The 11,440-nt window shown below is 43.6% G+C and overlaps 1 protein-coding gene across 2 annotated transcripts; it reads right to left on the bottom strand.

The window, feature by feature from the left end:
- Nucleotides 1-462: 462 nt before the first annotated feature.
- LOC121604870 lies at nt 463-10,543 on the bottom strand. Of its 2 annotated transcripts, XM_041934513.1 has the most exons (8): nt 8,082-10,148; nt 7,867-7,964; nt 7,034-7,365; nt 6,784-6,848; nt 6,436-6,593; nt 5,813-6,328; nt 3,209-4,695; nt 463-1,850 (listed from the first exon to the last, which is right to left on the bottom strand). In XM_041934513.1, the coding sequence occupies exons 1-8, from the start codon at nt 9,185-9,187 to the stop codon at nt 1,173-1,175; spliced, it is 4,440 nt and encodes a 1,479-aa protein (XP_041790447.1). In that variant the 5' UTR covers nt 9,188-10,148; the 3' UTR covers nt 463-1,172. The 2 variants fall into 2 exon arrangements, with proteins under 2 accessions (XP_041790447.1, XP_041790448.1); XM_041934514.1 differs by lacking the exons at nt 7,867-7,964; nt 8,082-10,148 and adding an exon at nt 10,254-10,543.
- Between the last annotated feature and the right edge of the window lie 897 nt (nt 10,544-11,440).

An 11,440-nucleotide genomic window follows, 5' to 3' on the forward strand; every position in this document is an offset into this window, starting at 1 on the left:
TAGGGATAAATATGTATTTTGGTCTAGAAGTTTTACTTTTCAGGTTGTTCAATGCTTTTCTTGGAGATGAAAATAATCATCTCAACTGTTTGTTCCTGTTCAGATTTTTAAACTAGAAAACTGATTACAGTATTTTGTGTGGGGTTTTTTTTGCTATCACAAATAAATCCACTTGTTTTTAATGCTTGTGAGAACATATACATGTTTTTTATGTTTTGTATAATCCAAAATGTATTAATGGTTTAATAAAAAAAACGATAATTAGAAACCTAAAGGTAAATAATTTATTGACAGGGCTACGTTTTAGTGGAGTACTTTACTGTACTTTCTGAGCTGTAATATGCTGTATATTGCATATATGTCTGCATGTATTTATATTAGCAGTGCACAATGTAAAGCACAAATAATACCACTGTACTGTGTGCTATGATCAAAATAGTACATGACTAGCTCAAACGGTAACATATTTTATTTTTAAAAACTTCATGACAAGTATATTTACAGTAAGACAGCAAAAACAAAACAGTTATCACAGTCCAAGACAATACATTGTGCTAATGAGCTCCATCCATTGTGTTAACAGAGTACAGATCTAAAACGTTTCACACTTTTATTATTACTTGAAACATAAGTTCTATTAGTAATTTACTGTTAAAAAGAAGCAGCATTAAGTAAGCTGTAAGTCTTTGGAGTTTTCTTTCACAATGGACTGATCATAACATAAAAAACACAAGTGATAACGCAAAATCAAAGGTAGTAGTTTCACTTAATGCTACCGTGGAGAACGTTCATCAATCTACTGCATGACTGTATCCAAAATAGGTAAGGCACTCGGCACTACGTGGTACTTAATACACACAACAAAGTTAAATGTAACAGTCTAAGCTACAGCACACACAGTACAAAAGTGATTTTCTGTCTTTATCCTTTGTCTCAACTAGAAACATGTGCCAACTTTGTACTTTGTCCAAAAGCACCTGTCTGTGTCGAGGTGGGGATATTGTGCAGCCCCTCTATTTATCCAGCAGGCTAATTTTGTGTCAGGACTGTGGTTAAAGGTTTGGAACGCACTGAATTTTGGATGAGGTGTGCTCACCCTCTCAGCTGTGTGCATGTAGCTGAGAGGGTTAAATTCAGGACTTGTGAAAAATGTATGAATGTTTTTTGAGTGTTTATGGGACTTTCTCAGTCCCAGTGTTCTTGTCGTCATTCTTAACTGCTGTTTGCCCGCCCTCAGTGGTGGGAATGTGGTTGTGGTGCAGAAACAAGATTGAGTCCAAACTTTCTGGAGGAATGTTGGCTCTCTTCCTGCATGAGCCTCCTGTGCCTTCCTGCACAAAGTCCTGTGCAGCGTTACCCGCCACTGCCGGGGCAGCCAGGTAGGCCCGGGCCACTGTGGCCAACAGTGGAAACTGAACTGCCTTCGTCCTCCACCACTGCAGGGGCTCCACTCCCAGAGAAGTCCCCTTGTCGGCTCTGAAGACCGACATCTCCATATCTATAGACTCCTCCACGGAGCTCTGCCTGCTCCTTGGCGCAGAGCAGAACAGGTCTCCCAGAAGGAACTCCATACCAGAGAGGCTGCCCTGAGAGCCAGGATCTGCCAACTCGCTCTCATCAGCCTCTCCCACATCACTCTCGTCATCCTCATACTCCACCTCTCTAAAGTTGATTGGGCGGGATTCTCTGAGGCGCTTGCTCCTCCGCAGGAAGTCACTCTCAGACTCTGGTGAACCCGGCGAGGGGCTTCTCTTGCTCTGGCTTTGCTTTTTTCCTTGACTCCTCCTCCTGTCCTCCTTCACAATCCTGACAGCCTCCTTCTTCAGCCAATCAAAAGTGGCTGTCTGCTCCTTGAAAATGATCACAACAAAGAAGATTGAATTTGTGTTCCAGAGGATTCTCTGCTTCACACAGTATTTAACTATGACTGGGAATTAGTCAAGGGATTAGTCAAGTACATAGATGAGTGTTTGGACAAAAGACCAAGAAGACAACCTCAAAAGTGAATGGAATTCAGTATTCCTGGCCAGTGGTGCATGGAAACACCAAGAAAAACACTGGTTTTACTGAAGTGTTCAGTATCAGACTTGCATGTGTGTGACTATGCTTTACAGTGGTAAGTGCTATTCACAGGGCAGGACATCAAACCTCAATGTTTTATTACAAGCCAAAATGTGTCCATATATTTGAATTTTGACTGTATCTTATTTAAGCAAACCTCTTGTATGGCTAATTTAACAGTGAAGAAATGTGGCTTCTAAGGATGGAAAGTATTGTAGTATTGTGTCGTTTGTGGTTGTAATAATAAAGCTTTGGCTTCTTTGTTAGATTAAGGGTTTTTAGAAAAACAAGTTTCTATTCTAGTAAGGTATTATAAAGTAATTCTGGCATTCAAACAATACCCGACCCTCCCTCCCCACTAATCCTGACCATTCTCTTAACCAGACTGTCCAACCACAGTAAACGTACCATTTGAAGGGTTGTGTCTTCATTTCTAGCCTTTGTCTGCTCTGATGTTAGCTGCCATCATTTGAATGTCTTGTTAACTAGCTTGGTAAATAAATACCTCACTTTGTGCAGCTACAGGTTTTCATTCAAAAACAAAATCCCTTTTCATGACCTGCACATGCACTGTGTTGTCAGGAGAAGAGGAGTAGTCATGTTAGAAGAGCTGGTTCTGTCCTGGACACCCTCTAGACACCCTTTTTCCTTAAATACTACACTGTGCATATATATTTTTATTTCCACTGTGACACACATATATATATATATATTTATCCACTGTGCAATAGAGTAAATATTGTACTGAATTTATCCATTACTACGAGCAATTTTTGCTCGAATCCCTGTGCAATTCTTTTCCAGTATTTCTAAAGTACTTTCTATTAGCAATATATCTTCTATAGTCTTTTGTATAAAATGTACATATACATAGTCAGTTTCTTATTTTGTATTTTTTATTTTCCATTGCCTTTGCTTTTTGCTATTTTTATTGATGCTGCCTGTAACACATAATTAATTAATAAAGTTGATCTTATCTTATCTCATTTCCTCACCGCTTCACCTACCCCAGCCACCACTACCAAAGATAGCATAATGTTTGTCAAACACATCAGTTAGACGTCATCCTAAAAGCCATTTTCTTGTGACGTTAACAATGAAAACCAGTTTAGTGAGCATTTCTCTCTATTTTCACTTTACAGCTCACCTTTTCCTCCATGAACCCCAGCCCATGAAACTGGGGGTCGAGGGAGCATGCAACGCACAGAACCCTGTTGACAACGGGGTGGTTGTAACAGCTTGCCAAGTTCCGCCTCATCATCCTCTTCACTTCCTTCAGGATGGATGACGAATCCCCCGGCCGTGACACGAGGTGGCGGGAGAGCAGGCCGGTGAGAATGGGTTTGATGAGGGACAGACGAGGGAACGCCTCCTTGGCGAGAGTTCGACATGCCACGTCCAGAGGTCTGAGGACCAAACACAGCTCCTCCAGAACCTTCCATTCAGATCGCAAAGTCAGAACGCTTGTTGAGGATGTGTTGGAGGTGGAGTTCGCGTGACAGCTGCCAGATGAACTGGATTCTGAAGAAGTGTCTTCTTTAGAAAAGCCCTCAACTTTAATTTCTCTAATCATATCACAGAAAAGGCTTTTATGTTTGATGAGCATGCTCAGTAGAGAGTACAGCTTATTCCATGACGGCCGGCTGTGCGTCCATGACTTCAGCTCCGCCTGTTCTTGTTTTGTCAGGGTCTGCAACAGACTCTGTCCGTGGTGCTGATACAAACCTTTGCTTAAAGCAGGTGGCAAGAACAGGGTTGAGACAATACCCTGGAACTGGCTGAGGGTCTTGGAGATGACGGCATGCGCCATCACTTCCTCAATGCAGCCTTGCACTGAGCTGAAGAAGCATGGCACAGATGGTAGTCCTTCGTTAGAAAAGCCATGCGCCCAGCCACGGAGTTCCTCGGGTGACACAGAGTCGTCCCTCTCAAGAAATGTCGTTGAGTTCGGGTGAGGACTGCTTCCCGCAGCCTCTCCAGCTTTCTTCCTCTTCAGTGGACCCGGCCTCATCTTGTTCCTTCCCTCCCCTCCCAGCAAGACCGTATTAGGCTGTGAGATTCCCCACTCCTGGGCCATCGATTTAACTTGAGCCTCTACTGCTCCCAGGCTGCAGTCTCTCACCCCGCTCTCTGTCAGTCTTTGGGTTGCCAGGGCCAGGTTCTGAAAATGAAAGTTACAGTCGATGTAATGTGCCCAGAGGGTGAGGTACCTCTCACTGTTGCCCTGCCAGTTGTGGAACCAAACATCCACACTTAAAGTGACAAAGTGAGGAACTTCCCTCCGATGGCTGGGAGGTCGCCCACGTCTCCTGGGCTCAAACTCGATGGGAGCGGTGTAGTCGGACAGCTCCTCATTTTCCCCGCTTCCCATTTTCCTCCTCAGCAGCTGAGCCAGGCTTGTTTTGCCCTTGATATGGTGTTCTTTCAGGAGGTTCTCGAGCTGACACGGTGAAGGCAGCTCCTTGTAGGAGGGGAGGAGGGTGTTGATCAGCTGTTTGAATCCTTCCCCTTCTACCAGAGCTGGGGGCTGGAGATCCATGATGAGAAAGTTGGTGATGGCGTCAGTCACATTAACAGACAAAATCAGGGGGAGTGTACTGCTGTTAACCATCACCGGCTGAAAGTGTTGTTGACCTTATTGTGAGAAAAAAAAAAATTGAATCAGCTTCCTCAGTTTCACATGTTTCACAAAGCCTGTTTAAGCTGCAGATCAGCTCTGAACTACATCAGATGCCAGTTTACTGGATAAACCTCAACATTTGTTTGTTTTCTGACTCACATTCTGACCAGAGGTTCTTACAGCTGGAATGGCTCGTATGTTTTAGAAGATTTTTTTTTCTTTATTTGTTGTTACTAAAGCTATAGTGAGCTAGCCGCACAAGAACGGCAGAGAAGTGATGCTACAATGCTCAATGCTAACATGTTAGCCTGACAGCCGCGAGTACAAACAATAGCCATGTTCGTTTACCTTCATTATGATGTTAGCCATTTTCTTACGTGTGAAAGAGGTTTCCCTTCAGTTTATGATCAGATTTTCAAAACTAATGGCATTCCCATCAGCCTACATGTTTTCATGCTAACACACAAAAATGAATGGTGAACATGGTAAGCAGTGTACCTGCTAAGCGCCATCATGTTAGCATCGTCATTGTGAGCACACTGCCATGATGGCGTCAGCACTAGCTCGGCCTCACAGCTAGCCAGCGTGGCTGTTCGCCAGCATTGACTTGCTGTTCGGTCTGGATGCAGACTGCGGTGTGAACTTTGAGAAACGCTGCTGAATACTCTTACTCTTATCATTCTGGCCATCATTCCATGTGGTCATTTTAACATCTTGCTTGCAAATTGAACTGCTGAGATTAGAAGATTAAAAGAAGTCTGACCTGACAAAAACATGAAGAGTCAGGCAGAAAACAATCCCCGGATTAACCAAAAACTTTGACCTGCTGTACTTGCCATAGCTGTTTGTGCTCAGTTTTCCAAAATCATGAGGGATTCTTACTAGAATTTGGTTGTGCACTTTTAGTTTTACCTCTAAATAAAGTGGATTGAATTACTTGGCTAAACTCTTGGTTTGTTTACAGCCTGTCACTGACTGACTGACTGGTCACTTCTTGTTCTGCTGGACTGGAAATGCTGCTATGTTCAAAGACAGCAGCAATTACGAGGTTCAATCTGTAAAAAAAACTTTTCTTTAACATTGTAGTTCTGCATTGTGTGATGCAAACAGGCAGTAGACAGCAATAGTTACCCATTGTCAGGAGACAGCGGTCCTTGTTAATGTCACGAGGTCTGATGTGGTGCTTGTTGGTCAGATGGTTCTGGAGATCTGCTGCTCCTCCTCCACAGGCCACGTGTTCCCCACACAGCTTACACACCACAGAGCTCCTGTCCAGAGGCCGACCGGTCGGGTCCGGCTCGAACCCAAAAAAGTACCATGGGCTGCTCTGTGTGGCGTTCGGGTTACTCAGCAGTTTCTCAGTTCCAGGGATAAAATCATATTTCTCAAATGCCTGAGAGCTGGGGGACGGGAAGGAAATCAGGGAGGAAGAGGGGACGGCAGAGGCTGAAGTCATGCCTGAATCAATAGCTGCGTCTGGGTTTGACACGGTCATCACGTCGCTGATCACAGGCATGGGGCTCTGTGACTGACTGTGGTCTGACCAAAGGGAGGAGCTGCTGGGCTCTGGGAGTGTGACCAACTGGACGTCCTGCAGGAGGCGCAGAACCGACTCTTTGTCGCCAGCTTCACATTTCACATTGTCACCTGCATCCCGCACAAGAGAGAAAAAAAAAAGCAACTGTGGAATAATGTGGAAGTAAACTGATAAGGATCGGCATCTCATCATTCCATACTTTAGTAAGTGAACTCACCCATCCCCAGACCCAGCAAGGCGGCGTAATCTTTGCCGATCCAGACCTTGAGCTCTGCTCCCTCTGCGATGGGCTGGGAAACCTTGTAGTAGATGTGACGGTAGAACTGGAAGATAACCAGGTTTTGTTCCTCCTCATTGCTGGTATATGTTACATACCTGAAACATGGAGCAAACACGTATAGCATGTAACTATCTCTGTCAAACAAATGCTGTGGCAAAAAAAAAAAAGAACGACAAAATAAAAAGTGACTGACTGCCAGACGAATTATGAAAAAAATTAAGCAGAAGGGACAAAAGAAACTTCTTTGAGAGGTAAATTTCACTGGAATGAGTAAGAACTGCTCACCTCATCCAGTTAGATTTGTTTTCATCAGAACCATCGATGTAGACAAAAGCTGCATCATCCCTGATCTGGAGATGACAGCAATGTGTAACTATTTTTATGGCCAACAATTCTGTGGGTTATCAACACAAGTCACAAATCACATGGCTTATGAGTGGATTTGAAATGTGATTGCAGCACAAAATAGCTCCACTTTTTGCCATAACTTGATTTCAAACTGCCTCTTTACATCTAATCAAACCTGTCTACTTACAGCCCAGACGTATTTGAGGTTGGTTGGCATTTGTCCTTTGCACACTTCTCCTGCAAATGGCCCAAACATGACTCCCTGCTGAAGGTGACACTTGGCGTAAACCTTCAGCTCGTCCACCTGCTCTTCGCCAGAAGATCCAGGACCAGATATCCCAGACCCAAGGTCCCTACACAGGCACAGGCAGGAAGGCAGGGACAGCACCGCCCGGGAGGGGCCACCGTGGAGCCACGGCTCTCCAGGAGGCAACACAGCATCTGGGACATAGTTCTGGTTTGAGGCGGTCTGGAGGAATGGAACATCCTCGAATAATTCATCATGGTTTAAATCCAGACCTGGAGAGGCAAAAAAACAGAGAATTAGTCAAATATGGAAATCAGTACATACAAAAATGGAATGATGGAAAAATATTGTTATTGACAGTCCAGAGGTGGAGGAGGCATGTTTACAGTGTCTGTGCTGTTTTGGGTCACAAAACAGATGATGGATTTAAGCAACACAGGACATAGACCTTTTAAGGACATTACTGCATAAGAATGTGATTGTTACTATTCAGCATTACACTAAACACACAACATGTTACACAGCAATTATTTATAGCAAAACAGAAGCTTTGAGTTTGTTTTGATAAATTTTATTTTGTTCCACGACCAAGGAAAATGTACGTTTCTTTAGCATCTTCTATCCAGTATCATGCTTTACTTTCTGTAGACATTCATAGACACATTTTGTCCAGACGGTGATTATTACGATAATGAATCCATAGCAGAAGGGGTGCAGAATGTGTGTGCTTGAGTGAACTTCTGTTAGGGGTGCCCACTTGTCTGGTGGCAGACCTGCTGGGCCGGCTGACTCGCTCTCTGTCAATATCTCAGTCCGCTGCTTGTGGCTCCCGAGGGATGGTATCTTGTGAGTTTGGAGGGAGCTTTCAGACCTGTTGCACAGAACATATAAAAGCATTTAGGTCATTTCAGAAGGTGCAATGGGATACATAAGACTATGGGATGCATAAATAAATAAAGGTAGTGAGAGGTGGATAAACACATCCTACCTGCACACACTGACAGGGATAATTTCTCTCCCCTCCAATCCTGCACACAGTTGATAACAGGGCGTGCTTCTGATGCAGTGATTGGTGTAGATGACTGATGTGCCAGCTTCTTTACACATGCGAGACAGCATTGAGCCCAGATAATTGACTCCGAGGGGGACGTGGCTGTACCACATTTCATCTGTTAGCTCCTTCTTAGGCTGCAAGAAAAGGGCAGTTGCGTTGGATGGGAGCTTGCTGAGGTACTTTAAAAGAGAAGTAATTGGACAGAATTCACTTCCTGGCTTCTCAAACATAGAGCATCTGTCCTTCTCGTTAAGGATCTTTGCCTCGTCGACAAAGGATAAAGTGCAGTATCTCAGTCCCTTCTCATCTTTTCTGATCACAAATGAATCCGGCTTTAGGTTCCTGTTGGCCTGCTTCCCTCTGCGGCCAAAATGCACCTGTATATCAAACCAGACTTTGTTCAGAAGTCCCCTTGCAGTGCTGGTGTCCATCACACGCGAGTGTCTGAGGATGCGGATGTCATCAGGGGACAGTGCCTGATGGTGCGATGTAACGTCTCGACCGGACTTCCTGATTCTTTTGAGCAATCCCAAGAATACCTTGTTGGCCGAGGTGAACTCAGCATCTCTCATCAAGCACAGAGAGCGGCTGACAGGAGGCTCTTTGAAGTAACGGTTAAGTCCAGCTCTAAGTGCAACGTAACTAGCAATCCCATACAGCTCTCCTTTGCTGTTTCGCACAGATCCATAGAAGTGTCTCAGCAGCCCATTCAGTTCAGTTTTGTTCACTGTGGTCAGGTCCGCCTGGAGCCCCTGGGACTTCAACCAGCCGATGAAGCAATTCACAGCCCATGCTGTCTGCTTCTTTGTAACCTTACTTATTTCAGTCCTGCTGTCCTCAAGTTCATCTAGTTCCAAGTCTGATACCAGTGCATGTCTAAAAATGTCAGAGGCATTTACCTCACACTCTTCCTCTTCTTGTGACTCATCCTCTTCTTTCAGATTTAGCTCCTGCTTAGTTCTCACAACAGGTTCAAACGAATCCAGATTTTCACAAGAATCCCCCTGGCGTGCATTCACAATGTTAGCTGTTAGCTCCATCAGATCTGCTTTGTGATAAACGTGAAATGAAGCGAGCCCAGGCGGTAGGACTTGGCCATGTAAACAAAGCGGAGTGATACGGCTGAAGTAGTCAGGTTACGGTGCAATACGGTGATTATACCACAGTCATTATCAGCTTGTATTGAGGAGTCGGGGTCAGTCGATTTAGAAGAGGGACTTCAAAACGCTAAAGATGGCGGCTCTAACTGGCTAATCATCGCATCAACCGCATAACTATCGTTATTCACGACATATCATACCAGCGGGACAATATCAACACAATCAATTGCAAATGATTACTTAAATAACAAAACATTCTTTCGTAAGCTTCCTTATAATTGAATGTGTAACTGACTGTTAGGCGGTACCATGGCAACAACAGGGGCATCACACTGCCGTAAAACAGACTTTAAGCCTTGGGGTCGTATTCGCTCTGCGCATGCGTACAAGTACCTTTGGTGGTTGAAAGTTTAGTTTGTAAAAAGTGGTGAAAATTAACTCTCCGTGTTGTATAGTGTACAATTTATGAGTGCCCCTGACTGTGACATGGAAATTACATTATGTAAGAAACAACTTGACATTAGATAACCACCTGCTTGAAGAAAAAGACGGTTTGACTTAAAAACTTGCTGGCCGGTTTTACTTAAACGACGCTGGAGTGTAACGAATTATTTTGATTATATATATTCTTTAAATGTGTAAAATATGATCAGAATAAGTAGTCGGAATTAAAGGTTACATTCAGAGATGCGACACACAAAATAGTCATAATGTCTATGCTGCAGCAATAAACAAGGGTTGCCATATCACGTGGTCCATGCTCTAAAGTGTTATAAATTAATAAGTGTGCATATACAAAAACAGCATCAGTGTCAGGGACTATTTTTTCACCTTTACTGCTCCCCATTGCAAAGCATATTCATGAAACCAACAGCAGTGTCCTGCTGCAATTACATTTTGATAGTTATAGTAGGGTGGATGAAAAGTTAGTGCCACTGCACTCAAATGTGATGCATACTTCAGATTCACTCTTGCAGTGAAAGCGCTGGATTTGGCGGTAAATCACCTTGAGCCTCAAACAAAGCTCCAGATGTCGTGGAGGAAGTGGTGGTCTCGAAGAAATCTGCACGATGTCGACGTCTCAGATGACTTCTCAAATTCGTGGTGTTTCCACCTTTTGCAAGCACTATTTTTCGGCATAAACGACACACTGCCTCGCCAGAGTTCAAAGGTTGTCCCTTCTCATCTGCTTTCAAGCCAAAATACATCCACACGAGAGACTTGCTTCTTGGTTTACTGATAAGATCCATATTGCTGTGGCCTATATCTGCTTTTCTGCAGGTTGTCCGCTGAAAATTAGACCGCTCTTCTTCTTCTTCTTCTTCTTCGTCTTCTGTTGCTGCTTCTGCATCTTCTTCTTCCTGTGCTACGGTGGTTGGCATCCATCGTATTGGTGTATTATCGCCCCCTTTTGCTCCGGAGTATGGGCCAGACAATGGCCCAACAATAGACAATGTAAATTACTGAAAAAAAATCTGTCACACACATTTGCGCATACACCCCTGTATGTATCCTCCATGTCTCACAACCTAGTCCTACTATAAAATCCCTATCCATGTCAGCCACCCTAGCTATGCCTGCTTATTGATTATGTCATATCAAAAAACCTGACCCCGACAAGACAGAAATTACACCAATTATTTTAATGCACTATTTTTATTGTATGCAACGTTGTCATACTAATGATGATGAAAACTTGGTATGTGAAAAAACACGAGACTTTCATTCATATCACCATGACCAGCACACAATTGTGAACATATTTGAGTACTATACTATTTGAAATAATAATAATAATAATAATAATATCTTCATAGTTTTGTGACATGTGCCAATACTCTAACAAAGAGTCCGGCCACTCTCAGTAGCTTTCATAACAGTACAAAGGATGACAGATACAAATAATACAAATATTCAGACTGCATCAGAATGTCTGAAAGTTAAATGTCCGAAATATGAAAATACTGGGCCATCTTTCTTCCAACTGAAGCTTCTCATTAAGCTCTTACGAATAGGAAAAATACACATTGCACCTATGCGGCATCAGAGACCCACATCTCGTACCCTCCCTATCCCTTCACGGACTTACTGTAATTTACGTGAAACTTTCAGATCTGGCAACACCACGTCTCGTAAAACCTCGTGCTGCCACCCACAGTTTGGCGTTAGCTGTCATACAGGGTGAGTCTGGCT

Source organism: Chelmon rostratus, chromosome 3, assembly GCF_017976325.1.
Source record: "Chelmon rostratus isolate fCheRos1 chromosome 3, fCheRos1.pri, whole genome shotgun sequence".
Classification (NCBI taxonomy): Eukaryota; Metazoa; Chordata; class Actinopteri; order Chaetodontiformes; family Chaetodontidae; genus Chelmon; species Chelmon rostratus.